At 43.9% G+C, this 26,059-nt stretch overlaps 2 protein-coding genes across 8 annotated transcripts in view; both read left to right on the forward strand.

Moving 5' to 3' along the window:
• LOC308484311 (cytochrome P450 2A13-like) overlaps positions 1-13,987 on the forward strand; it is a 35,393-nt gene extending 21,406 nt beyond the window's left edge. The window contains exons 7-9 of the mRNA XM_081019132.1: positions 705-892; positions 10,927-11,068; positions 12,410-13,987. Of these exons, the coding sequence (XP_080875258.1) occupies positions 705-892; positions 10,927-11,068; positions 12,410-12,591 (512 nt within the window). The 3' untranslated portion in view covers positions 12,592-13,987. The remainder of the gene's footprint in view (positions 1-704; positions 893-10,926; positions 11,069-12,409) is intronic.
• Positions 1-26,059, forward strand: part of LOC308484189 (cytochrome P450 2G1-like) — a 112,624-nt gene that overhangs the window by 66,563 nt on the left and 20,002 nt on the right. For 2 of the 7 annotated variants that reach the window (XM_081018906.1, XM_081018904.1), the window contains exons 2-6: positions 19,409-19,641; positions 20,883-21,045; positions 21,756-21,905; positions 22,899-23,059; positions 24,532-24,708. The exons of 3 other annotated variants lie outside the window; for them this stretch is intronic. In XM_081018906.1, coding sequence (XP_080875032.1) covers positions 19,462-19,641; positions 20,883-21,045; positions 21,756-21,905; positions 22,899-23,059; positions 24,532-24,708 — 831 coding nt within the window. In that variant the 5' untranslated portion in view covers positions 19,409-19,461. Of the gene's footprint in view, positions 1-19,060; positions 19,170-19,408; positions 19,642-20,882; positions 21,046-21,755; positions 21,906-22,898; positions 23,060-24,531; positions 24,709-26,059 lie in introns of those variants that run through there. 2 more of the 7 variants (XM_081018905.1, XM_081018908.1) reach the window with 2 other exon arrangements.

A 26,059-nucleotide genomic window follows, 5' to 3' on the forward strand; every position in this document is an offset into this window, starting at 1 on the left:
CTCTTGCCTCAGTGTATAAGGGGCAGAGCAAGATATAATGCGTAAGGTCCTCTAATTCAGGGCATCCCCTAATACAAACACGTTCAATTACTGGTATGCCTCTATGTCTCCCATCTCTAGAAGCAGAGTTTATTGTATTTAATCGTAACTCTGTAAAAGCTTTTTGGAGTTGTACAAAAGTCAGTTCATTGAAGTAAAACATATGTTCATGGGCCTCTCTAAGTTTAAAATATAATGGGGTGCATGTGGATAGATACATGGAATTTGAGTCACTTTTAGTAACCATTGCCCTTATAGTCTGTTTAAAAATATTTTTCTGAAGAAGAAGAAGAAGAGTCTGGATTTGATATCCCGCCTTTCACTCCCTTTAAGGAGTCTCAAAGCGGCTAACAATCTCCTTTCCCTTCTTCCCCCACAACAAACACTCTGAGGTGAGTGGGGCTGAGAGACTTCAGAGAAGTGTGACTGGCCCAAGGTCCCCCAGCAGCTGCATGTGGAGGAGCGGAGACTCGAACCCGGTTCCCCAGATTAGGAGACTACCGCTCTTAACCACTACACCACACTAAGAATGTAGGGAGGTTCAAGGTGACAGCAGAATGGGGCGGAAGGCAGGAAACTGCCTTCCTTTCTTCGGGAATATGCCTGTTAGCTTTCCCAGCTATGAGAGGTCTCCCTTTTCTTTTATCCCACTGATTTCTCAACAGAGAAGGTCCATAAGGAGATTGAACATGTGATTGGCCGGAATCGCAGTCCCAACATGAACGACCGGCCCCTGATGCCCTATACGGATGCTGTGATCCACGAGATCCAGAGATTCTCTGACATAATTCCTATGGGGGTATCACGACGAGTAACCCGTGATACTCAATTCCGGGGATACACCATTCCCAAGGTATTACTTATTTTTCTATCTTTTTAAAAAATTCCTGAGACCCCACCATTCAGTACTATTTCCAGATATGGATGATGGGCCAGTTAATATTCCCAAGGCACCGCTGGTCTCTGTCTCATCCGTCATCACTGCTGTGGAGTCAAAACCATAATAAAAGCAGAGGAGCCCTGCCAGATGAAACCACCTTGGGTCCATCATCCCTAGCTGAAATATACTCGGAGTCAAGAGTGGATTTCATGCTCTTTATTCAGCTCATAGTGGTGAGGAGGAATGGAAGTTCCCCCAGAATGTCTGCTTTATATACATTATTTACACAATGGGCCCCACGTGATTGGCTGTTTCCGGGATTCACCTGTAGGCCAATCAGGTTGCGGATTCACTTCCACCTGGAGCTGGATTGGGTGGCTCCTGTGGACCAATCAGACTGCTGCAATCTGGACCCTATTGTTTTAGGACCAATCAGACTGCTGCATTCTGGGTTTTTTTTTAAAAAAAATAATATTTATTGATAATTTCAGGATTACAAGAAAGAGAAAAAATAAAAAACAACACTACAATACAAAAAAAACAAATAAAAAATTAAAAAATAAAAAAGGAGAAAAGCGCAAAATATACGACAATACAGCAAAAAAAAGGAAAAAAAAGAAAAAAAAAGAAAAAAAACACAGATCCCAAATTGCATATCCATAATTTCCATTTGCTTGTTTCATTGACCTCCTCACACCTCCCTTTTCGTATTCTAGTTTAATAATTATTTCAGCAAATTCTTTCCATCTTTCTCAATTTTTGTTATAAATTTTATCTTAACAATTTAACCTAATAATTAACTCAACAAATCCTTTCCATCTTTCCCCATATTCTGTTATTCAAATTATATTAATTTATTTAACCTTATCTTACCCCTAAGTACCTTAAGACTTAAATCTTAGTTTTCAAATATACATAGCTCCTGATAACATTTCTGCTAAAGTCGTATAGTTTCATTCCCACATTTTCCCTAATATTCATTAAACTGATTCTAAAATAAAAAAAATCCATTATAAATTCTCTTTCAATCATCATCCAGCGTCTCTTCTTCCTGGTCTCGGGTCGTGTCAGTCCTTACTGTCCATTCCATCTAGTCCATCAACCTGGAAGCCTTATGTCCGAGGCCCTTAAGTCTCTTCCATGTCCCTTCTGCAATTCTTCTTCATCTTGTTTGTACTTGCCCTTTTCCTTGTCTTTTGTTGGTCTCTGTCTTAGTTTCTTTCCTTTCTCATTGAGGAGTAGGTCTCTGGGGAATTCCAACTCAAAATTGTCTCCATCGCCCTTCATCCAGCTCGCCCATTCCCCACAGTCCCACTCCCCACAGTCCTCAATATAATCCAAAATGTATTTAAAATCAAATTTCAAGATCTCGCCAAAGCTGGGAACCTCCTCATCTCCAGACTCCCCTTGGCCCACTCCAACTTCAATCTTCAATAACAGCGGCTTATGCTCCTGTAGGGCCTTGGGTCTCTCCATTTGTACTATTTGAGGTGCAGCCGCATCCTCCTCCATTGTCATCTGCACTTGCCCAGTCAGTACAGATTCATAGGTTGGTTCCTGAATGATTTCTGTATCAATGTTCCCTGTTTTTCCACAGTTATTAACCACAACAGTCAAATCCAATTTCTCATTCATCAAGTCCATCTTCTCATGCATCTGTTCCAGCAAAGCATTTGTCTTGCATAAAGCAAGCACCCAGTCTTCCTTCCAGCTCATCTTTGTTCAAGGTCAGAAAAGACTGTTCCCACGGTCTTAATCTCACAGATGTTAGGTCTCAAATATCCTGCAGCAACAATTTAGCAAGCTCCCTCTAGAGGAGACAAACTATTTGTATCCATTTTTTTTTTAAGACAAAGGAAAGTTACTTTCATTTTTCAGATATTTCAGATGTTTTTCAGATATTTTGTTTCTTTAAAATGCAAAAGGCAACATTAGAATCAACTTGTTTCTCTTCATTAGCTATCTGTCAAAGTATTACGTTCACAGTCAATGAACCTCTCCAGCAGTTTCTGTCTCTGACACCCCGTTCCCAGGTTAGAGACAGTGGAAACTTATCCTTCTTCACTCCCTCTCCTGCTAGGGTTAAACAGAGTCCCCCCCCCCTTTTCTCCTGCTTCCAAGGGGGGTTTCAGTAATTCTGAATGAAGGAAATTTAGTCTTTTTTTTTTTTAATAAATGATTTTTATTAAGGTTTCAATAAAAAGTTAGACAGAAAAACATAAAAAAGAAATACACAAATACACAATACATAATCCAAAAAAAGAAAAAAAAACACGAAAAGCAAAAAGCAAAAAAAGAAACAGAGCAATTAAAAACAATATCACCTTTTCATTTCCGTTTTTGAATTTACTTATTTTCTGGACTTCCTCATACCTCCCTCTTTTGTATTCCAGTCCAAATTGTTTGTCCAGCAATTTCTTTTCCACTTTTTTAATCCCAATCTTTAATCTTAATGTAATATAACATCAAAATTTTACCTCTTAAGTACCAAATTTCCATTTCCTTAGACTTCTTTAATCCTAATCTTTAATCTTAATGTAATATAGCATTAAAATTTTACCTCTTAAGTACCAAATTTCCATTTCCTTGCACTTCTTTAATCCTAATCTTTAATCTTAGTCTATTTATAACTTTATCCTGTACAGCTGGAAACCACTTATTTTCAATCCAACATCACTCTAACATTCTTTAATTTTGCAGTGTTTCTGTAGATAATCTTTGAATTTCTTCCAATCTTCCTCCACCGACTCTTCTCCCTGGTCACGGATTCTGCCAGTCATTTCCGCCAGTTCCATATAGTCCATCAGTTTCATCTGCCATTCCTCCAGCGTGGGAAGTTCTTGTGTCTTCCAATACTTTGCGATAAGTATTCTTGCTGCTGTTGTTGCATACATAAAGAAAGTTCTATCCTTTTTTAACACCATTTGGCCGACTATGCCCAGGAGAAAGGCCTCTGGTTTCTTGGGGAAGGTATATTTGAATACCTTTTTTAATTCATTATATATCATTTCCCAGAAAGCCTTAATCTTTGGGCACGTCCATCAAAGGTGAAAAAATGTACCTTCAGTTTCTTTACATTTCCAACATTTGTTATCGGGCAAATGATAGATTTTTGCAAGCTTGACTGGGGTTATGTACCACCTGTATATCATTTTCATAATATTCTCTCTTAAGGCATTACATGCCGTAAATTTCATACCTGTGGTCCACAACTGTTCCCAGTCACAAACATAATGTTATGTCCAACGTCTTGTGCCCATTTTATCATAGCCGATTTTACCGTTTCATCCTGAGTATTCCATTTCAGCAGCAAGTTATACATTCTTGACAAATTCTTAGTTTTGGGTTCTAACAGTTCAGTTTCTAATTTTGATCTTTCCACCTGGAAGCCAATTTTCTTGTCCAATTTAAATGCCTCCATTATCTGAAAATAATGAAGCCAGTCTCGCACTTTGTTTTTTAATTTTTCAAAACTCTGCAATTTCAGTCTATCTCCATCTTGTTCCAAAATTTCCCAATATTTCGGCCATTTGACCTCCATATTGACCTTTTTCAAGGCTTTCGCTTCCATTGGTGACAGCCACCTTGGGGTTTTGTTTTCTAATAAATCCTTATATCTTATCCAAACATTAAACAGCGCTTTCCTGACAATGTGGTTTTTAAATGCTTTATGTGCCTTGACCTTATCATACCATAAATATGCATGCCATCCAAATACATTGTTAAAACCTTCTAAGTCCAAAATGTCAGTGTTTTCAAGAAGTAGCCATTCTTTCAACCAGCAAAAAGCTGCTGATTCATAGTAAAGTTTGAGGTCTGGCAGGGCAAATCCACCTCTTTCCTTTGCATCCGTTAGTATTTTAAATTTTATTCTGGGCTTCTTGCCCTGCCAGACAAATTTAGAAATATCTTTCTGCCACCTCTTGAAACAGTCCATTTTGTCCACAATTTGCAAAGTTTGAAACAAAAACAACATTCTAGGCAATACATTCATTTTTATCGCAGCAATACGGCCCAGCAGTGAAAGCTTCAAATTTGACCAAATTTCTAAATCTTTTTTCACTTCAGACCAACATTTTTCATAGTTATCTTTAAATAAGTTCCCATTTTTTGCTGTCATGCTAATCCCCAGGTATTTAACTTTCTTAACCACTGTTAAACCTGTCTCATTCTGAAACCTCTCTCTTTCAATCGGTGTTAAATTTTTCTCTAAAACCTTAGTTTTTGACTTGTTCAATTTAAATCCTGCCACTTGACCAAATTCTTGAATCAGTTCTAAAACCCTTTTGGTACTAGATTCTGGCTCCTGTAACGTCAATACTAAGTCATCTGCGAATGCTCTCAATTTGTACTGTTTAGTTCCGACCTGTATACCTTTAACCAACTGGTCCCTTCTAATCATATTCAGCAAAACCTCCAGGGCCGATATAAAAAGCAGTGGGGAAATTGGGCAACCTTGTCGTGTCCCTTTTTCAATTTTAAGTTCTTCTGTCACAACATTATTTACAATTAGTTTAGCCTTTTGTTCTGAATAAATTGCACTTATACCATTCTCAAAACCTTGGCCTACCCCCATACCCTGTAGATTCTTCTTCATAAAATTCCAAGAAATGTTGTCAAAGGCTTTCTCCGCGTCTACAAATATCAAAACTGCTTTAGTGTTTATGTTCACTTCTAGTTTTTCCAAAATATCAATTATATTCCTCAGATTGTCAGACAAATGTCTTCCTGGGAGAAAGCCTGCTTGGTCTTTGTGAATCTCTTCCATCAACACTTTTTTAAATCTCTTAGCCAAAATATCTGCAAAAATTTTGTAATCCACATTAAGTAATGATATAGGGCGGTAGTTCTTAAGCTGTGTCTTTTCAGTCTCTGTTTTCGGTACAAGTGTAATATATGCTTCTTTCCATGACTCTGGTGCTCTTTTCCCCTCCATTATTTCGTTGCAGACCTCTTTCAAGGGTTGAATTAACCATTCTTTCAAGGATCTGTAGTATCTAGAAGTCAAGCCGTCTGGTCCTGGAGATTTACCCAATTGCATATTTTGAATGGCACCTTCTATTTCCTGTTCAGTTATTTTATGATTCAAAATTAATTTATTTTCTTGAGATATTTTTTGTAATCCATTTGTTTTCAAAAATTGATCTAAGTCTGTTTCTTTCAATGGCCCTTGAGTGTATAATCGTTTAAAATACCTCTGGAAACAACTTCTGATCTCTGCAGGGTTCTGTATGTTTCTTCCTTCCACTTCTAAGTTCGTAATTGTATTTAGTTTTTGTCTCTTTTTCATTTGCCATGACAACAGTTTACCACATTTATTGGCCGACTCAAAAGTCTTTTGTCTCATTTGTTTAATTTTCCATTCTATTTCCTGATTCATCATTTTCATATATTGTACTTGATATAACTTTAACTCTCTCAGAATCTCTTGAGATTTTGGATTTACTCTCAGTCTTTTTTCACTTTCCTTTATTTTGTCCATTATCTTATCCTTCTTCTCATTTTGAATTCTTTTCTTTACTGCATTCTGTTGTATTAAGAACCCTCTCATAACCGCTTTACTTGCGTCCCAGATTACACTTTTCTCCACGTTGGTACTGAAGTTTATCTCAAAATAATCTCTCAAGGTTTTTTGGGCCTTCTTAAGTACTTCTTCATCTCTAAATAAGGTGTCATTCATCTTCCATCTGAAGGAGCCAGTTGGTGTTAGTCTCATTTCCATCTTAACAGCATTATGGTCGGAGCAAGTTTTTGGGCAGATTTCCACCTTTCTTGTCTTTGGTGCCATTCCTCTAGTTATCCAAATTTGGTCAATTCTTGTCCATGTCATTTTGGCTTCAGAAAAGAAAGTTCCCTCTTTAGCCATGGGGTTTCTTATTCTCCAAATGTCAACTAAATCCAAGTTGTCTGTCATGTCAAAAAAAGTTTCTGTAGTCTACCATCCTTGGTGACTACCTGTCTTTGTGCCTTGTCCATATATGTAGATACCACTCCATTCATATCTCCCATCAAAATCATGTTGTAATCCAAATGGTCCATCAGGGTCTCGTGCAACTTCTTAAAGAATTCAGATTTCCCATCATTTGGTGCGTAGATTCCTACTATCAAAAATTTTTCTCCTTGTGTTTGAATTTCAATTGCCACAAATCTTCCTTGGTCATCTTTAAAAACAAATTTCGGTGATAATCTGTCCTTTGCATAAATCACAACCCCTCTTTTTTTAACTTTGTCCGATGAAATAAACTCCTGACCAAGTCTTTTATTTATCAACAATTTCCTGGGTAATCTTGTTATATGTGTTTCTTGTAAACAAATTAAGTCCAATTGTTCCTTTTTTAATATATGAAATACTGATTTCCTTTTCTGAGGGGAATTCAAACCATGACAGTTCCAAGTTAGTAGTTGCAGGGCCATGATGTTATTGTTTTAGTTCTCCTCCTACTGCGCCTAGTGCCTGTTCCTCTTCCGTCGGTGGTATCGCTTTTTTCAAAGGGTCCTTTGGTTCCAGAGATAGTCCTTTTTGTAGATCTTCTCCGTGGTCTCTCCAGAATTTGTCTTTGTCGTCTTCCGATCTTATTTTCCTCTTCTTTCCTTTGTAGCTAAAAGATAGGCCTTGAGGAAATTCCCACCTAAAGTTAATACTGTTACTTCTCAGCAAAGTAACCAGGTCTTTGTAGTTTGATCTGAGATCCAGAAGGTGTTTCGGAATGTCTTTAAATATCTCAACTCTTGTCTGATGTATTTCCAGTGTCTTCTGGAAATGCAAACCCAGGATCTTATCCCTCTCTTCTTTTGTTCGAAGAGTGATCAAACAGTCTCTCACCTTCTTCTCTCCTCTTTTTCCAAGTCTAAAGGCGTTCACTATTTTAAAGCTGTCTTTTACCAATTCTGGATTCCAAAAGTCAGAAAATTCCTGCATGAGAAATTCAGCTAGATTGTCCTTCTCCACTTCAGGTACCGATCTGACCCGTAAATTCACTTGTTTTTCCTTCAACTCAATCATAGACAGGGTCAATTTATGGTCTTCCAATTGTTTATGTAATGGTGGTATTTTCTCTTGAACCTCTTGAACCTCTGTGACAGATGCTGTAGCAATTTCTTTGGCCTCCTCGGCAATCTGGCGTATTGAGGCCGATTCCCCTAGTAATTTCTGAATAGTCTCTGTATTAGTATTTACTTTCTGGCCCAAATTGTTTAAACTTGCTGTATTCTGATTAATACTTGTAGTATTTTGGTTGATATTGTATTTTGATCAATCTTGTCTGATGCCTCTGCTACTTGTTTACTTATTCTATTCAGAGATTCATTAACTTTAGCCAAAACTTGAGCAAAGGTATCATCACTTGCCATACCTTTAACTTTAGGTTGTGCCGGTGGGGCTGCTGTTGGAATCCCAGAGGGGCCAGAGGTCAAAGGTCTTCTTTGTAGTCCACCTTCTGTTCGCAAAACTCTGCCTGACCTTGTTGCCTGTAACGCTTCTAGTTTCTCTTTTCCATCTGCCATACCCCTTTAGATAAAACTCAAGGTCGGTCACACAGTTAAGTTCAAACTTGTTTTGAAGTGGAAAATTCCAACAGAGCCGTGTGAGAAAATCCTCAGGCCAGCTGCAATTGCAATTGTAACTAATTGTAACAATTCCAAGTTCCACTAGGGGGACACTGTAACAGTCAAAAAAGTTCTTAAGTACTTTACTTCTTTTTTAAATCCCCCCAGTTTGTCAGGAAGATAACAATCTATCTAAAACAATTACTTTAAGACCAGGAGATATTTATCCACAATATTGTATCCAAATTGTATTTCCTGTGCAGGACTAGCTGTCAAAATATATTTAAAGACAGTACCTCTTCTCCATTTTTAGATTGCCTCTGGGAATCCGTTCCCAAGGAATTGAGCGAAGGTTTTTATCTCCTTTATTTTTTCACCTCTTCATGAAGAAATAACATTCCAAAGTTCCCCCCCTTTTCCCTCAAATTAAGGGGGGAAAAGTCCAGGTTAGATGTTTGGATTAAAGTCCGTTCATGCATCTTTTTCTAAGCTTCCGCTTTCAAGTTCAATGCTTTGTTCTATCTACAATAGAGAGAGGCAGACTTCCTTTTTATACCTCTCCGCTTTCGGCCGAATTCTCAATTTGTACAGTTCCAATTGTATTAAATCCTACTCACGGATTGTTGATTTTCAAACCGAATTTCCAAGGAAAAAAGGCAGCGCTCTCTGGTCACAGCTCGCGGCTTCACTCCACGAAAGAAGCAGACAGCCCACAGCACAGTGCTCCTTCCCCCGCTCCGATTCCGAACCCGTTGCCGGGCTCTTTACCGGGTTGGGGGGGCGCCAAACGTGCCCGCTGGGTCCCAAGTTCACAGGCTTCCCCCATCTGTGATTTCCAGGGTCCCCCGCTGCGCCGAAGCGGGATCTGACCCTATTTTTCGCAGAGCGATTTCCTCTGATCGAGGAAATCCGCCATTAACTGCTGGCGCCACCTCCGGAAGTCCTTGGAAATTTAGTCTTTTTTGACAGCTTCCCGGCTTTAGCTTGCAAAATTTTTGCTTTAGTCTATATACAAAAAAGTGGAAGGCGGACTTCCTGTTTGCACCTTCCCGCTTCGATACCAAATTAAACAATTTCTTGATCCAATTTTCCGTTTCTACTCACAGGTACTTGTTTTAAGTCCAATTGTCCACAGGAAAAAGTCAGTGCTCTCTGGCAATGGCTGTGCGGCTTCACTCCATGAAAGTAGCAGTCAGTTTGCAGCACCGCGCTTCTCACCCCACTTCGCTCCGGAGCCCCTAGATGGGATTCCCCGCGAGTAGGGGGGTGCTTCTGGTGCCCTGCCGAACCCCATGTTCCCAGGCTTCCTCCGCCTGGGATTTCTAGCGGGTCCCCACCTTCGCCGCGGCGGGAAGACCCAGTTTCCACGGAGCCCATTCCTCCGGTCGGAGGAACTCCGCCATTCACCAATGGCGCTGACCCGGAAGTCCAGACTGCTGCATTCTGAATCCTATTGTTCTAGGACCAATCAGACTGCTGCCTTTTGGATCCTATTCAACTCAGTACATACCGTATTTTGCGCTCCATAGGACGCTCCGGCCCATAGGACGCACCTAGTTTTTTGGGGGGGAAATAAAGAAAAAAAAAATTATTTCCCCCCCAGGTGCGGGGCTGGAAGAACTAGGTCGGAGAACAGCGGGAAGGTGCGCTCTGCCTCCCCGCTGTCCCCCGAGCTTGTGGGGCTGGCGATGGGGAGAAGTGCGCTGATCCTGGGACTGCAGGCAGCTCTGCGCGGCCATCCGGAGCGGGGCGAGACTCGCTCCCGATGGCCGCGCAGAGCTGTGCTGATCCCGGGACTGCAGGCAGCTCTGCGCAACCCTCGGAGCCGGTCTCCCGAGGGTTGCGCAGAGCTTCCTGAAGCCTGGAGAGCGAGAGGGGTCAGTGCACACCGACCCCTCTCGCTCTCCAGGCTTCAGCGAAAGCCTGCATTCGCCCCATAGGACGCACACACATTTCCCCTTCATTTTTGGAGGGGAAAAAGTGCGTCCTATAGGGCGAAAAATACGGTAACACTAGCATTCCTCTTCCCCAAAATGGCCAACCAGGTTCACGTTCAACCAAAACAGGAACAGCTGGTGGGCAGCAAACAGGGAGATCCCCGGCCGTGTCCTGCTTTTATAGGGCAGGCCACACCCCCTGAACGGGCTGATTGGCCGGCCAGGGGGTGACGCGGCCAGGAATCCCCCCGATCACACGGGGGCTGGCCTCCACCCACCACACGTGTGGTGAGGCCGTGAATCCCACAACCCCACCTCCTCTTTAGGGCGGAAGTGGCTTTCCTGTGAGAAGACCACACAAAGAGGACAGGCATGTTCTAAAATTCCTTATGAGTGTTAATAATGAGGGAGGGACACACTTCACCAAGGGAGGAAATACAGAAATGGGGAACTGTCACTGATTTCATAACAGAAGAATCTCCCATTTCTCCCGTATCTTCTCATTTCTCTCCCTGTCTTCTTCAGGGAACGGAAGTGTTTCCCATGCTTGGGTCTGTGCTGAGAGACCCCCGACACTTTGCAAGACCAGACATGTTTGACCCACAACATTTCCTGGATGAGAGTGGGCAGTTCAAGAAGAATGAGGCTTTTATGCCTTTCTCTATTGGTGAGTGCCCAGCAGCCTCGGGGGATGAGGAGTTTACTAAGGTTACCATATTTTTTCCAAAGAATCTGGGGACACTTTTTTGGGGGGGGGGGAGAGAAAAAAAATTTAAGTTATTTTTTAAAAAAAATTAAGAAGTAATATCTTCTCTTCTGTGGTCTCCTCTGTCGCACGGCCTTCCTCTGGGCCCCGGCCTGCTCTCTTGGAGTGCTATCTGCCATGGAGTAGGCTTGGGTCAGGCCTGGTCTCGGCCACATGTCCTTGCCCTCCCGGTGCTCTCCTACCTTTTCTCCTCAGCAGCGTGGCAGTGGTGCGGCAAGGTCGGGGCTCCTCTCTTTTTTCTCCTTCCTCTTTCTCTCACTTCCTTCTCCTTCTCCTCTCCTCCGTCTCCCTGCATCGGCTCCAGGGTTTTCCTGGCCCCCGAGCGCCGCTGGGCAGTCAGCCAGGTGGCCGGGCACTCTCGCTCCTGGCTCACTTTGGGTCATGGGTGGGGGGTCAGCGGTTCCCCCAGTTGATGTACCGGGCGTCCCCAGTTCCCCCTCGGCAGTGGCAGTCACAGCAGCCCAGAGCCAGCCTGGTAGCGCAGTTGGCTCTGGCTGGTTTCAGGAGCTGCCCACTGCCATGGCGCCCGCCATTTTGCCTCACCGGAAGTCCCCATATCATGTGTTTTGTGCTGTTGAACCAATCATGCAACATTCATTCCTTACTAATAAATCCACAACACTTAAAATATAAATCCGGGGACATTCCGGGGACGGATTTTGTCCGGGGACAGATTTGAAAATCCAGGGACTGTCCCTGGGAAACAGGGACGTCTGGTGACCATAGAGTTTGCAGCAAATAATAGGCCAATCACCAGTAGAAGAAGAGTTTGGATTTGATATCCCGCTTTATCACTACCTGAAGGAGTCTCAAAGCGGCTAATATTCTCCTTTCCCTTCCTCCCCCACAACAAACACTCTGTGAGGTGAGTGGGGCTGAGAGACTTCAAAGAAGTGTGACTAGCCCAAGGTCACCCAGCAGCTGCATGTGGAGGAGCGGGGAATCGAACCCGGTTCACCAGATTACAAGTCTACCGCTCTTAATCACTACACCACACTGGTGGACCAATTGAAGTGAGAAAAATTGCTAGGAGATGTTGCTGCTGCAGATTTTCCCCCAGAGTTACTCTGTCTGTCCAGTGGTATCTCTTTTCCCTTCTACATAAAATCCCTTTGCCAACAAGGCACACCAAAGGACCAGTGGTGTTATTTTATGCATGGTCGTGTGGGTTAGAGGAGTCTTTGCCCAAACATTTCCAAGCAGGCTATAGCAGCCCGTCTTTGCTTTCTTCCTCTTCCCTAGGGAAACGCTATTGCTTTGGAGAGCAGCTGGCGCGGATGCAACTCTTCCTTTTCTTCACCAGTATCCTGCAGAACTTCCACATCAAATCTCCCGTCCCACCTGAAAAGATTGACGTCTCTCCCATGCTGATTGGCTTTGCCACCCTTCCGCGTTTTTATGAAATGTGTGTCATTCCCCTCTGAAGCAGGACTTGAAGAAGTGGAGCCCCATCGCCGCCCACCTTGGCCACCCAAGTGTCAAAGGAGGAGGCATGCTTCAACATGTAAAGCACCAGAACAGGCTAACTATACCAAGTCTTGATTCTTTCTTTTGAATTTCTATTAGCTCTGTGTCCATTTGTGGAATTTCCTTACTCTTCATTTCTTTTGGAATCGATCTCAGAGGTGAATAAATATCTGGTCCCTGACTCTCTGCCCTCTTCCTCCTCTACCCCACTTCCCCAAGGCACCTCTCCCCTTTCCCCTTTCTGGCCATCAGCATCCCTTCTGGCATCTAGTCCAGCCATGAAATGGTCCCCCCCCCTTCCCCAACCCTTTCATGCCTTCTTTCCTTTGTGGTCTGTTTGCCAACATTCCTTTGCTGTCACTTTCCCAGTGAGTAGCTAAGGAAGACCATCAAGAAGGCTGATCGCCGAAGAATGGATGCTTTTGAATTCTGGTGCTGGAGGAGACTCTTGAGAGCCCCATGGACTGCAAGAAGATCAAACCTCTCCATTCTGAAGGAAATCAGCCCTGAGTACTCACTGGAAGGACAGATCCTGAAGCTGAGGCTCCAAGACTTTGGCCACCTCATGAGAAGACTCCCTGGAAAAGACCCTGATGTTGGGAAAGATGGGGGGCAAAAGGAGAAGGGGACGGCAGAGGACGAGATGGTTGGACAGTGTTCTCGAAGCTACCAGCATGAGTTTGACCAAACTGCAGGAGGCAGTGGAAGACAGGAGGGCCTGACATGCTCTGGTCCATGGGATCAAGAAGAGTCGGACATGACTAAACGACTAAACAACAACAAAAGCTAAGGAAGAATAGTTAACCCTGCAGGATATGACAGTTGCTGGAAGGTTTTACAGCCATAGGTCAGTCATAACCTAGGAAATCTTGCCTCTCTGGGATCTGGTCATCTCTCAATCCACAGTATGAGGAGGGACAGGAGGCAATGATGGTGCATTGTTTGGATCTGAGTCCTCCTCAGGAAGACTCAGGGACCCTGAAGAGGGGACATCACACCCTCCCGCCCCACCCCCATCCACCAACTAAGGGCACCCTTTGAGACCCACCTCCATTGTAAGTCAAAGTTTCTTCAGTGTCATCTGTTCCATTATCCTTGGGAATATGTTTGAGTATGGAGATGGAAAATTTCTCTCCTTTAACCAGCTGATAATGCAACTACTTCAATCACCTTTATAAATTTTTCTCAATACCTCAAATACTTAGGGCCATTCTACCCTGTCAAAGGCTTTTGTGGCACTTAAAAATAATAAAACAGTAAGCTGTTTATCTCTGCTTTCCTCACAATGTATACTGCTTTTTCAACATATGTACTCAGGTGCCTTCTCTTAATAAATCTAGTTTATATAATCCATTAATGTTATTGAGTCTTCTTGCTGTGGCACTTGCCAGAATTTTAGCAATGATAATTTTAACAGTTTCTAATTTTCTGAAATTACTTTTTTGTGAATGTACATTTTTCTGCTGCACCCCTAACTGAGAAAGCTGCAAGATCAAATATTTCATCTTGGTTCTCTATTCACTTCTCTTACCCACATTTCTGCTTATAAGGCATGCCCAAATCACAGCTGTAAAAGTATCCCTCAAAATTCTAATGTTGTCTGCTGTTCCCATGTTGTGAATAAAGAAACAACAAATCATGCATTTTTTAAATATGCTTCTCAATAGTATATGCCTTTTGATGCACATTTTACTAGGGTTGCCCCAAGATTTTGCAAGACCAGACATGTTTGGCCCAAAACGCTTTCTGGATGGGAATGGGCAGTTCAAGAAGAATGAGGGGTTTTTTTTGCATTTCTCTGTAGGTGAGGCCTCAGCAGCCCCTGGGAGAGGGGGGTGACAGCACATAACAGCCCAGCATAATCGACCAATTGAAGTGCAAAGAATTAGTTGCTGCTGCTGCAGATGTAACCCTGAATTACCCTGTCTCTCCAAACAGTCTCTCTTTTCCTTTCTACGGAAAAATCCTTTTGCAAACCATGCACACCATAAGACCGGTGGTGTTTTATCCAGGGGTGTGTGGTTTAATAATAATAATAATAATAATTTTTATTTATACCCCGCCCTCCCCAGCCAAGGCCGGGCTCAGAGCGGCTTACAAGCAATAATAAAAACAAGATGAATGATTACAACTTAAAAACAAAAATAAAATGCAACATTAAAATAATGGAACATTAAAATATTAAAATGTAGCCTCATCGCAGGAGGAGAAGGAAAAGAAAAAAGAGAGGGAGGGAGGGAATCAAATTGGCTCCAAGCCAAAGGCCAGGCGGAACAACTCTGTCTTACAGGCCCTGTGGAAAGAAATCAGATCCTGCAGGGCCCTGGTCTCATGAGGCAGAGCGTTCCACCAGGCCGGAGCCAGAGTTGAAAAGGCCCTGGCTCTGGTTGAAGCCAATCTAACTTCCTTAGGGCCTGGGACCACTAGGGTGTTGTTATTTATGGACCTTGAGGCTCTCCGTGGGGCATACCAGGAGAGGCGGTCCCGTAGGTACGAGGGTCCTAGGCCGTGAAGGGCTTTAAAGGTCAAAAGCAGCACCTTAAATCTGACCCTGTACTCCACCGGGAGCCAGTGCAGCTTGAAAAGCACTGGGTGAATATGCTCCCATGGCAGAGACCCCGTGAGGAGCCTCGCTGCATCATTCTGTACCCGCTAGAGTTTCTGGGACAGCTTCAAGGGCAGCCCTGCGTAGAGCAAATTACAGTAGTCAAGCCTGGAGATGACCGTCGCATGGATCACTGTAGCCAGGTCGGGGCGGGAAAGGTAAGGGACCAACTGCTTGATGCGGCAAAGGTGGAAAAATGTCGCCTTGGCTGTTGCTGTAACTTGCGCCTCCATGGAAAGGGAGGCGTCAAGGATTACACCCAAACTCTTATCGGAAGGCAATGGCACTAATTGGGCCCCCACAAGAGAAGGGAGTTGGTCCCTCATCCCCATGCCATCCCGACCCAGCCATAGGACCTCTGTCTTCGAAGGATTTAGTTTCAATCGGCTCCCACGAAACCATCCAGCCACAGCTTCCAAGCATCTGGTCAGTGTGTTCGGGGCCGAGTCGGTGCGGCCATCCATCAGCAGATAGAGCTGAGTGTCATCAGCATATTGGTGACAGCCCAGCCCAAAGCTCCGGATAATCTGGGCAAGGGGGCGCATAAAGATGTTAAAAAGCATCGGGGAGAGAATTGCGCCCTGCGGCACTCCACACACCAAGGAGTGGCGCGACGACATTTCCCTCCCTAGTGCCACCCTCTGTCCCCGACCAGAGATAAAAGAGCACAACCAGTTACGGGCTATGCCCTGTATCCCCACGTCTGCGAGGCGGTGGTTCAGAAGATCATGATCGACCATGTCAAAGGCTGCTGACAAATCTAAAAGGATCAGCAGTCCTGACCCGCCTCGATCCAGTTGGCTACGGAGATCATCTGTTAGGGCGACCAGAGCCGTCTCCGTCCTAAAACCAGGACGGAAACCGGACTGAAATGGATCTAATGCCGATGTTTCCTCCAGAAACCTACCAAGCTGTTCAGCAACCGCTCTCTCAATTACCTTACACAGGTATGGAAGATTTGAAACTGGGCGGTAATTGGATAGGTCTAAGGGATCTAATGAAGTTTTCTTTAAGAGTGGACACACCACTGCTTCCTTCAGTTCCCCTGGGAACGTCCCCGTGTCAAGGGACAAATTGATAATTTCAATCAGGGGGGTCCGCGCAACATCTGGACACTCCCTAATCAGCCAAGACGGGCACGGATCAAGGAAGCAGGTGGTGGGCCTACCAACTTGGAGGAATCTATCCACAACAGTAGGGAGTATCCGATCGAAATGGTCCAACACTGGACCTGAAGTCAGTCGAGGGGCCTCCAGTTCAGTCACTGTATCTAAATTGGCAGGGAGGTCATGGCGGAGCAACAGGACTTTCTCCGCAAAAAAGCTCGCGAATGCCTCACAGCTGTGGGTCAAATTTGTGCTTAAATTTGGTTGTCCTCCTAAGGACGTTATTGACCTAATTATTCTAAAAAGTTGTGCCGGGCGAGAGCTAGCGGATGCAATGGAAGCTGCAAAGTAAGATTTCTTAGCAGCTTTCATAGCCATCTCATAGGCTTTCATAAGCGTCCTATAAGATGTTCTTGAGGCTCCGTCACGAGTCCGTCGCCATACTCGCTCTAGCCGTCTGAGATCCCACTTCATTTTCCGGAGCTCCTCAGTAAACCAAGGGGCCCGGTTTCGACGGGGTCGCAGAGGGTGCTTAGGCGCGATCTCATCAATGGCTGCCAAGAGCCGGTTATTCCAGTCCTCAACAAGGTCATCTAATGAGTCGCCAGGAGGAGCAGGGTTCCGCAAGGCTTGTCGGAATCTATCAGGATCCATCAGTTTTCGCAAACAAGCCCAAATAGGTTCGCCACCCGAGCCGGGGAGGAGCGGGAAGTCAATCTTGGCTTTCAGAGTGTAGTGATCAGACCATGGCACTTCCACAGCGGGGAGCATGATCACATCTATGCCAGCCCCAAAAATCAGATCCAGTGTGTGGCCTGCTTGATGAGTGGGGCCCAAAACAAACTGGGAGAGCCCCAGTGTTGCCATGGAAGTCACTTGGTCCAGAGCCTTTAGAGGAGTCTTCACACAAGCACTCACAAGCAGGTTATAGCAACAGCCTTAAATCCCATCTTTGCCTTATTCCTCTTTCCAAGGGAAACATGATTGCTTTGGAGAGTGGCTGACCCAAATCACTTTCCTTGCATCTCAAAATAGCTCTTATTAAACAAAGCTCTCTCCACATATATAGTATCTTGCAACTTTACTTTGTCCTTGCAACCAGCAGTTGTTCATAGGAACCTGTGACCAGTCACATATATGCTGCAACTCAGATTGAGAAAGATCCAAGATTGAATCTTCCCTCCTCTATCTCTTTTACTTTCTGTTACCCGCACCTATATGTATAAAACAGCCTGAGGGAAGAGGATTCTGACATAGCTCACGCAACTCTGGAGTCATGTCTGCCTTGGTCCTTGCAGAGGCAGAAACAGACAAGGACAAAGATAATTATCCCTTTAATTATCAGATGGGCAGCCTTGAGTTTCTTTGAAACCCATGCTTCAAAGTTTTAGAAACGTTGTCTCAGGCAGCAGGGAGAGTTTTAGGAAACTTCACCTGGGCAATAAAAAGAAACTGCCACCTCCAAAAAGCCTCAAAGCAGTAAAGTTGAGATAAATCTGAGAACAGACCTAAAATAATATTGCATTTTCAAAATACCAACAGAGCAATTATTCTTGGGTTAGTTGGTTAGGCTCCAAATGGGGATGGGCTCTTGTTCAGAACTGGGCTGTTCACATTTCTGAAGAAGGGAACTTTCTGGGCACATGCAGGAGTCTTCAAAGTCCAACCTGAAAGCTGGTCCTCGTCTTGTCTATTCAAAAACCACAAACTTCCCTCTCTCTCTCACACACACACAGCCAAATAATCAAGAGGGCTTTTCTGAAATGTGCAAAAACTCCCTAAGAGAGAAAATTGTCTATGCGCCTTCTCCATGTCATGCATAATCTTGTAAAATTGTATCAGGTCCCCTCTTACTTTCTCTCTAAGCTAAAAAGGCTGCAACCTTCCAAAATAGCGAAGTTGCTCCATCCCCTGAATCATCTTGATTGTCCTTTCCTGAGTCTTTTCCCAACTCTAAAATGTCCCTTTTCAGGTGAGCTTATGAGAACTGCACACTAACGTTCTCTGTCCACTGGAACAAGCCCTCAGCCTAACCATCCCAGTGCTATTTCTGTTCAAATTCCCCAGTCTCTGAGTGTTTTGGAAAACTGATCTCTGAAGAGCATGTGCTCAACATGACAACCTCCCTAGCCATGCCTTTTTGAAGGCTATGCAGCAAAAATCAAGGCAGGCCTTATGTTTTTAATACCAAATCATATTTCTCCCCATAATGCCCAATTGCCCTCGTTGTGCTTAATGTCCAGCCTGATAAAGAGTCCTGCTGGACTCGGAGGCTTGCGCAGTTTTTTGTGACATTCTGGGTTGGCCCCAATAAAGGGGGATTTCAAGATAAAAGTGGACATGCCTGCTTATGTCACCACCCCTTTTCAATGCTTAGCTTATTTGATGAGCTTCTCCCTGAGAAAACTGTGTGTGTGTGTGTGTGTGTGTGTGTGTGTGGTTGACAAATGGTTCTGCATTCCTCCTGTGAAATAAATGGTGATGCTTTTCCCCTGCCTGTTCCTGCTGTGCTTACACCTTTGGTGGTGACTGCCACAATGCATTTTATGTGGGGCTGCCCTTGAATTTGATTATGGGATACTGTCTCTATCATTCAGTCTCTGGACTACTCTATTACTGCTACAGTGACCCCTTTGCAGCCTTTGTTGGAGGCCCATCTGTCAGGGATTCTGTAGCTGAGATTCCTCCATTGCAGGGGGTTGGACTAGATGACCCTTGGGGTCCCTTCCAACTCTACAATTCTACGATTCTATCTCTGCTGCTCTCCTCTTAGTCTTACACCAGCAGAGACCCTGTCAAATGATACAGAATTCTGAGAAATGAGGTGAGAGAATTGTGTTTGACTCTGGGACTCCTTAAAGCTCCCATGGTGGTGCAAACTTGGGCAGACAACTCCCTGTCTCCACTATCTGTCCATCTGAACTTTGCTCTGGAAGGTCTTCTCTTGACTTGAAAGAAGACCCTGAGCAGAGAGTAAACAGGTTGCACAATTTCAAGGAGGGGGTTCTTCCAAAGGTATGTAACAGGCTCAACTCGGACTGCGCAGGTATTTTCTCTTCCCAGCTGGTCAGCAACACATTGCCTGCAGAGCTCCACAGGCCACCTGCAACCTCCCCATGGATCTTCTGGGAGCAGCGGCCCTTTTCCTGGTCATCTGCCTCTCTTGCCTGACCGTCCTCTCAACATGGCGGCAGATGCACCGCAAAAGCAAGATGCCACCTGGACCAACTCCCCTCCCCTTCATTGGGAACCTGTTCCAAGTCAACACAAGTGATATGTACCGTTCACTCATGAAGGTAACTTCCGTTTCAGTTATCCACTCTCTGCTTTGTTATTAACAAATCGTTTTTATATACTGCTTCTGAATGAAGATCACTCCATACAATCCGCCTGCCCACCCTTCTCTCTCTCTCTCTCTCTCTCTCCCACTTGACTCATCATCTCCTCATAATTCTCCTTCCACCGCATTCTCCAGCTTTTGATTCTGTCTCTGAGGTGTTGGGGAGAAGCAGTATATATTGAAGGGGACAAAGCATGTTCCTTTTGGGTTAATTCCCCCTCCCCTCCATGGCTCCTATACCTTCGGGTATAGGGTGGTATAGAAAATTAATATAATATAACATAATAATATAATATAATATAATATAATATAATATAATATAATATAATAACATAATATAATGAATAGAAGCTGTCAGCATGTGACAGTGGCCAGACCCCAGGAAACAGCTTAAACTCACCAGCTGAAACAGGTGAAGGTATCCGATGGGTTGCAAACCCTCGGTGATTTAGGGAGGTGCCTTGTATGCGACGATGGGCTGCAGCAGACAGAGACCAACAGCAGGTCCATCAGTCAAGAAAGCAGTTTCTGCATGAAGGGAGAAATGGGGGCAGAAGGGGCTCATCAACCTGAGAAGGTAGACAATCTAGGAGAACTCTGATCGTAAACCTCCTCTGCTTCATGGTTACACTCATTCATGAGAAAGGATTCGGGGGGGGGGGATCTGGACTCAGTGCCTTGTGAGATATCTTTGGGGGATAAGGATTAGACCATACGCAAATCCAGAGTGGAGTCTGTAAGGTGCTTGGATGAGGCCTTCCGGCAACTCCTGCAGCCAAGCTGTTGCCAAGTGTATTGCTTTGTTCTCCCTCGGACCATCTAAGTGAGGCTGAGAGGGGGGTCTTGCCGTCTGGGCAGCCCAGGACCCCCCTACACACCGCACAGGCTTGCACCCCAGAGAGGTCACTTTGGTGCTGTAGATACAGATTCTCTCACTTCATTCTTCTGCTTCATGGAAAGTGGGAATGGAGGGAAATGCCAATAGCTGATAGCCACAATGGATCTGCGTTGCTTCCGCAGTTGGAGGAAACCATATTCTGGAAACCACACGGGGGAGAGCGCTCTTGCGTTCAGGTCCAGCTTGAAGGTTTCCCATAATGGGCATCTGGTTGGTCACTCTGAAAAGAGGATACTGGACTCTAGATGTGCTCCCTTTTAACCTGACCAGCAGGCTCACCTTGTGTTCTGTTTTCACAGATTCATCAGAAATATGGTCCTGTCTACACCATCCACTTAGGCCCTCGCCGTGTTGTGGTCTTGTGTGGATACGATGCCGTGAAGGAGGCCCTGGTGGATCAGGCTGAAGAGTTCAGGGACCGTGGAGAGCAAGCCACGTTTGACTGGCTTTTCCAGGGTTACGGTCAGTCTCTTCTTGGGCGATTCTTGCCCAGAGCACATGATTACTGGCATTTATATGGCACCTTTTAGCAAGCTTAGCACCGGAGAGTCTCAATGGTGGTTCTGTGCCGTGGATTATTGTTATATCCATTTTAGGTAAAGGTAAAGGGACCCCTGACCATTAGGTCCAGTCGCTCATCTCGCTTTATTGGGCGAGGGAGCTGGCATACAGCTTCCGGGTCATGTGGCCAGCATGACTAAGCCGCTTCTGGCGAACCAGAGCAGCACACGGAAACGCCGTTTACCTTCCCGCCATAGTGGTACCTATTTATCTACTTGCACTTTGACGTGCTTTCGAACTGCTAGGTTGTGAGGAGCAGGGACCGAGCAACGGGAGCTCACCCCGTCGTGGGGATTCGAACTGCCAACCTTCTGATTGGCAAGTCCTAGGCTCTGTGGGTTGACCCACAGCGCCACCCACGTCCCCTTATATCCATTTTACTGAGGAGGAAAATGAGCCAGAGAGTCTCTCTCCCTCTATAATAATAATAATAATAACAATAAAACCCCACATCATATCTTAGGCTGTTCTCCCAAATTCTGAACTTTAAAACTGTACAAGATTGGAAAATGAAGGGTGGGTATCTCTATCACTGTGTGTTTTCAGCCACATTCCCACTGAGTGCACCTTCTCCTGTTCCTCCTTCCCTTTACTCCTCCTTTGCTTCTCAGGGATTGCCTTCTGTAACTGGGAACGGGCCAAACCGCTACGCCGATTCTCCATCACGACACTGAGGGATTTTGGGATGGGAAAGAGATCCCTCGAAGAGCGGATCCTGGAGGAGACCCACTTCCTGCTGGAATCCCTGAGGGCAACAAAAAGTGAGCTCAGTTTTGGTTTCTTCAAGAAATGTGGCATAATTATAGATGGATGGCAGGTTGAGAGGAGTTCCCTACCAGGACAGACTTTGCTCATGTGCTCAAGATATCGATTCTTTAAAACATATTTTGTTGCACTGTGCGAAATATGAGCAAGCCAGGGCTGAACTGATATTACCCTTGCCAGTGTGGTGTAGTGGTTAAGAGCGATAGACTCGTAATCTGGTGAACCGGACTCGCTTCCCCGCTCCTCCACATGCAGCTGCTGGGTGACCTTGGGCTAGTCACACTTCTCTGAATTCTCTCAGCCCCACTCACCTCACAGAGTGTTTGTTGTGGGGGAGGAAGGGAAAGGAGAATGTTAGCCGCTTTGAGACTCCTTAGGGTAGAAATAAAGTGGGATATCAAATCCAAACTCTTCTTCTTCTTCTTGCTGGTACCTTTCCTGGGAAAATCAGAGGCTCACTATGTCGGGTTCCTATTGGAAGACTGGACAAATGCTAGAACATTAGCAGTGGCGAAGTTTTTATCAGTGGTTGCAACAACCAATGATCCCTATCTTTAAGTCGGAACAAAATGCTTGTTTAACCTGGAGATAGGCTGTTTGAATTGTGCATTGCTTTGTAATGATTTCTTGGGTCTCTGGACCATAATAAAGATTGATATGATATGATATGATATGATATGATATGATATGATATGATATGATATGATATGATATGATTGAAACTGTTGACGGTTAACTGAGAATTTGAATGCTGATAAACTGAATCTTTTGGTTTAATTTTGATGATGTTCCATGAGTTGTTACAGAAAGTAGTAATTGTGGTTTTTATGCGAATACTCTTCTAATTAATATTCTGTAAGCCACCTTTATATGAACGGCGAGGGAGAAACAGGCAGATGAAAGAAAACACCAGTAAAGACTGAATTGATTTGCAAAGTGTACTTTTGACTTGCTCCAGGGCTGAGTGACTTGGGGGTCTCTCTTTCTAGGTGAACCCTTTGACCCCACCTACACACTGAGCCGCTCAGTATCCAACATCATCGGCTCCATCACCTTTGGCAACCGCTTTGAATATGAAGATCAGGATTTTCTCTCCATGCTCCGTGTTATGCTGGAAACCTTCCAGTTTACTTCCACATCTTGGGGACAGGTAAATTGGAGGGGAAGTGGAGGACTTATTTGTGAATAATGCAATTTCTCTTAATTTACTCAAGGCATGGTATGCAGGACAGCCACCACTGTCACTACCCCAAAGACCAGCAGTGGTCAAGAAACAGGGTTAGAAGCTGCAGCATCACCAACTAAGGACCTAGATCACATTCAGGAGTCTGAGTGAGCCTGGCCAACAAAAGCCAATATTACAATCTTCCATAGCAGCAGAAACTAAGTTCTCTACAAGTGGGCAGAACCTGGGAGAAGCTTAAAAATGGTTTTGATATTTGTTGGAGCAAGCATCTCACTCTGAGCTCTCCATGGTGCTGCAACTCCTGTTCTACCTTGCTCTTTGGTCAGGCTCAGCCCGGAGCAAGTTTACAATGTTGCTTCAACCAGAGTGAATCTCAGATTGAGAAACTGAAGCTGCTTGCTTTGTAAGCAATTCCTCCCCACCCCCTGATTCTTCCTCCAAATCGCCTTCCTTGTCACTCAGAGAGGACAAGTCAGGCCCTGAGGTTTTGTCCGTGACAAGTTTATGGCTTAGTCAGCACCAAGTTATATCTGGGTGGAGTCAGGAGTACCTTCTGTTGTTTACAATGTTGCTTCAACCTGAGATAATTCCAGATTGAGATATTGAAGCTGCTGGCTTTGTAAGCAATTCCGCCACACACCCTGATTTTCCCTCCAAATTGCCTTCCTTGTCCCTCAAAGATGGGAAGTAAGGCCCTGTGAGGTTGTGTCTGTGACAAATTCATAGCTTAGTCAGCACCAAGTTCTGTCTGGGTGGAGTGAGGAGTTCCCTCTGTCTGTTCTTCTTGGAGTGACACTTCTCCATTCTCCCTTCTTTTAAGCCTCCTGTTTTCCCAAACCTTCCATGATAACGAGGAACCAAGGGAGGAACTCCTGCTTCTCCCTGTTACGATATAGAAGCAATGCAGCCGCGAGCTGCTAGCTTGAAAACACATGATGGAATGTTAGGACTGTTCCGTGGGAAACAGAGGGACAGTCAACTCACAGGGCAATGCACCGGAATTAGCTCAGAGTGTAATATGAGCTCTTCCTTTTGCTCTTGTACAGGAAATACAGGAAGTGTTTCTCTTTAGACTGTTGGAGTTTGAAGAGAGCAGTCATGTTTTTTGTAACGCTGCAAAGACAGAAATAAAGGAATGTAAATACGTTTCTGTCTATCTCTTTCCCCTGCCCGGGGGGGCAGGAAAGAGGGGTGTGTTCTTCTCACGCTGAGAAGGATCGCCTATCGCGACCTAGCCTGGATCCTGCTGGGGAATGCAGACAGGGAGGTCAACAGGAGATCAAGCCGGGTGCCTGGAGAGTTGCTAGTTTCTCCTGATAAAGGCTTGATTCCCGACACTCCCTGCCCCCAAAATCCATTTCATCTTACTTTGTTCAATATCTGTTCTCTCTCTTCCTCCCCCTAACTCTGGATTCCTCCAAACCCGACACACGCAGCTCTACGAGATGTTCTCCGGCATCATGCAGCACCTGCCTGGCCCACAAGATAAAACCTTCAAGAAGCTGTTGGGCCTGAAAGAGTTTATTACAAAGAAGGTAAAAGCAAACAAGGAGACCCTGGACCCCAACAATCCTCGGGATTTTATTGACTGCTTCCTAGTGAAAATGCAGCAGGTAAGATTATGTTATTCTAGTTACTACGATCAATTTCTGTGTAAGGAAACTTTATAGACTTTCTTTCTTTCTTTCTTTCTTTCTTTCTTTCTTTCTTTCTTTCTTTCTTAATAAATCTTTATTGAATTAAAATACAAATATATACACATGAATATATACATACATAAAGATAAAATGAAAAGATTAAGACGAAAAGAGAGAGAAAAAGAAAAAAAAACACACCAAAAAAAGAAATTTGCATTATTATATAATCGTTCGTTAAATTTCTAAATAAGAGACTTCCATTTCTTCTCATTGTACTTGTATTGTTATTTACATTTAACGCACAGCCTTCTTTTGCCCTAATTTATCTTCCTGTACTCTGGTAAATTAACATTTACACTGTGTTTTACAAGGATCAATTTAATTCTGCAAGGAGCTTGTTACTTGTACAGTGTGTATTTAAGTAATCATTGAATATTTCCCACTCTTTGTATACTTTCTGATTGTAAAGCCCTCTTACTGTCCCCGTCATCTTTGCCAGTTGTAGGTATTCAATTGTAAGAGTCTGCCTTTCTGTTATCATGGGTACTGTTTCATTTTTCCAAATTCTTACCATTTATATTCTGGCTGCTGTAGTTCCATACATAAACAACGGTCTTATATCTTTTCCGATTTCCAGTGTCATTATACCTAGGAGGAAGGCTTCTGGCCTTTTTCTGAATGTAAATCTAAATAACTTTTTGACGTCATTGTATAATTTATCCCAAAATTCACGGATGACTGCGCAGTTCCACGTGTGTAAGTATGACCCTGTCTCTTTTTTGCATTTCCAGCAGATTGGTGATCTGCCTTTATACATTTCGCAAGTTTTGCTGGAGTGTGGTGCCATCTATAAATAATTTTCATTACATGCTGGATAGAAACTAAGTGGTTTCCAGCTGTAATGCTTTAAGAGATATGAAAAAAGGTTTATAAATGGGTAAAAGCTTAATGGTAAGGATTTGCTGAACTAACAAACTGAACTGGAATACAAAAAAGGGAGGTACGAGGAGGTCCGGGGAAATAAGTGTAAGGAAGATATGCTATGGAAAACTAATGTGTTTTTAACTGTTTTTATTTTGTATGTTTCTTTTTATTTTTCATTTCTTTGTTATACCTTAATAAGGGTTTTTTTATTCTTCTTGCTGTATTTTGTATTTTCTTGTATTTTTGTTTTTTGTTTTTGTGTAATTCTTGTATTCTTTGCAATTTTAATAAATATCATTTAAAAATAGATATATATAAATAATTTTCATTACATTCTCCCTAAGCTTATAGCACGCCGGGAATTTTATGGATGGCTTTAAAAGAAGATTCGACACATTGATGA

This window comes from Podarcis pityusensis, assembly GCF_964106645.2.
Source record: "Podarcis pityusensis genome assembly, chromosome: 8".
NCBI classification, from domain to species: domain Eukaryota; kingdom Metazoa; phylum Chordata; class Lepidosauria; order Squamata; family Lacertidae; genus Podarcis; species Podarcis pityusensis.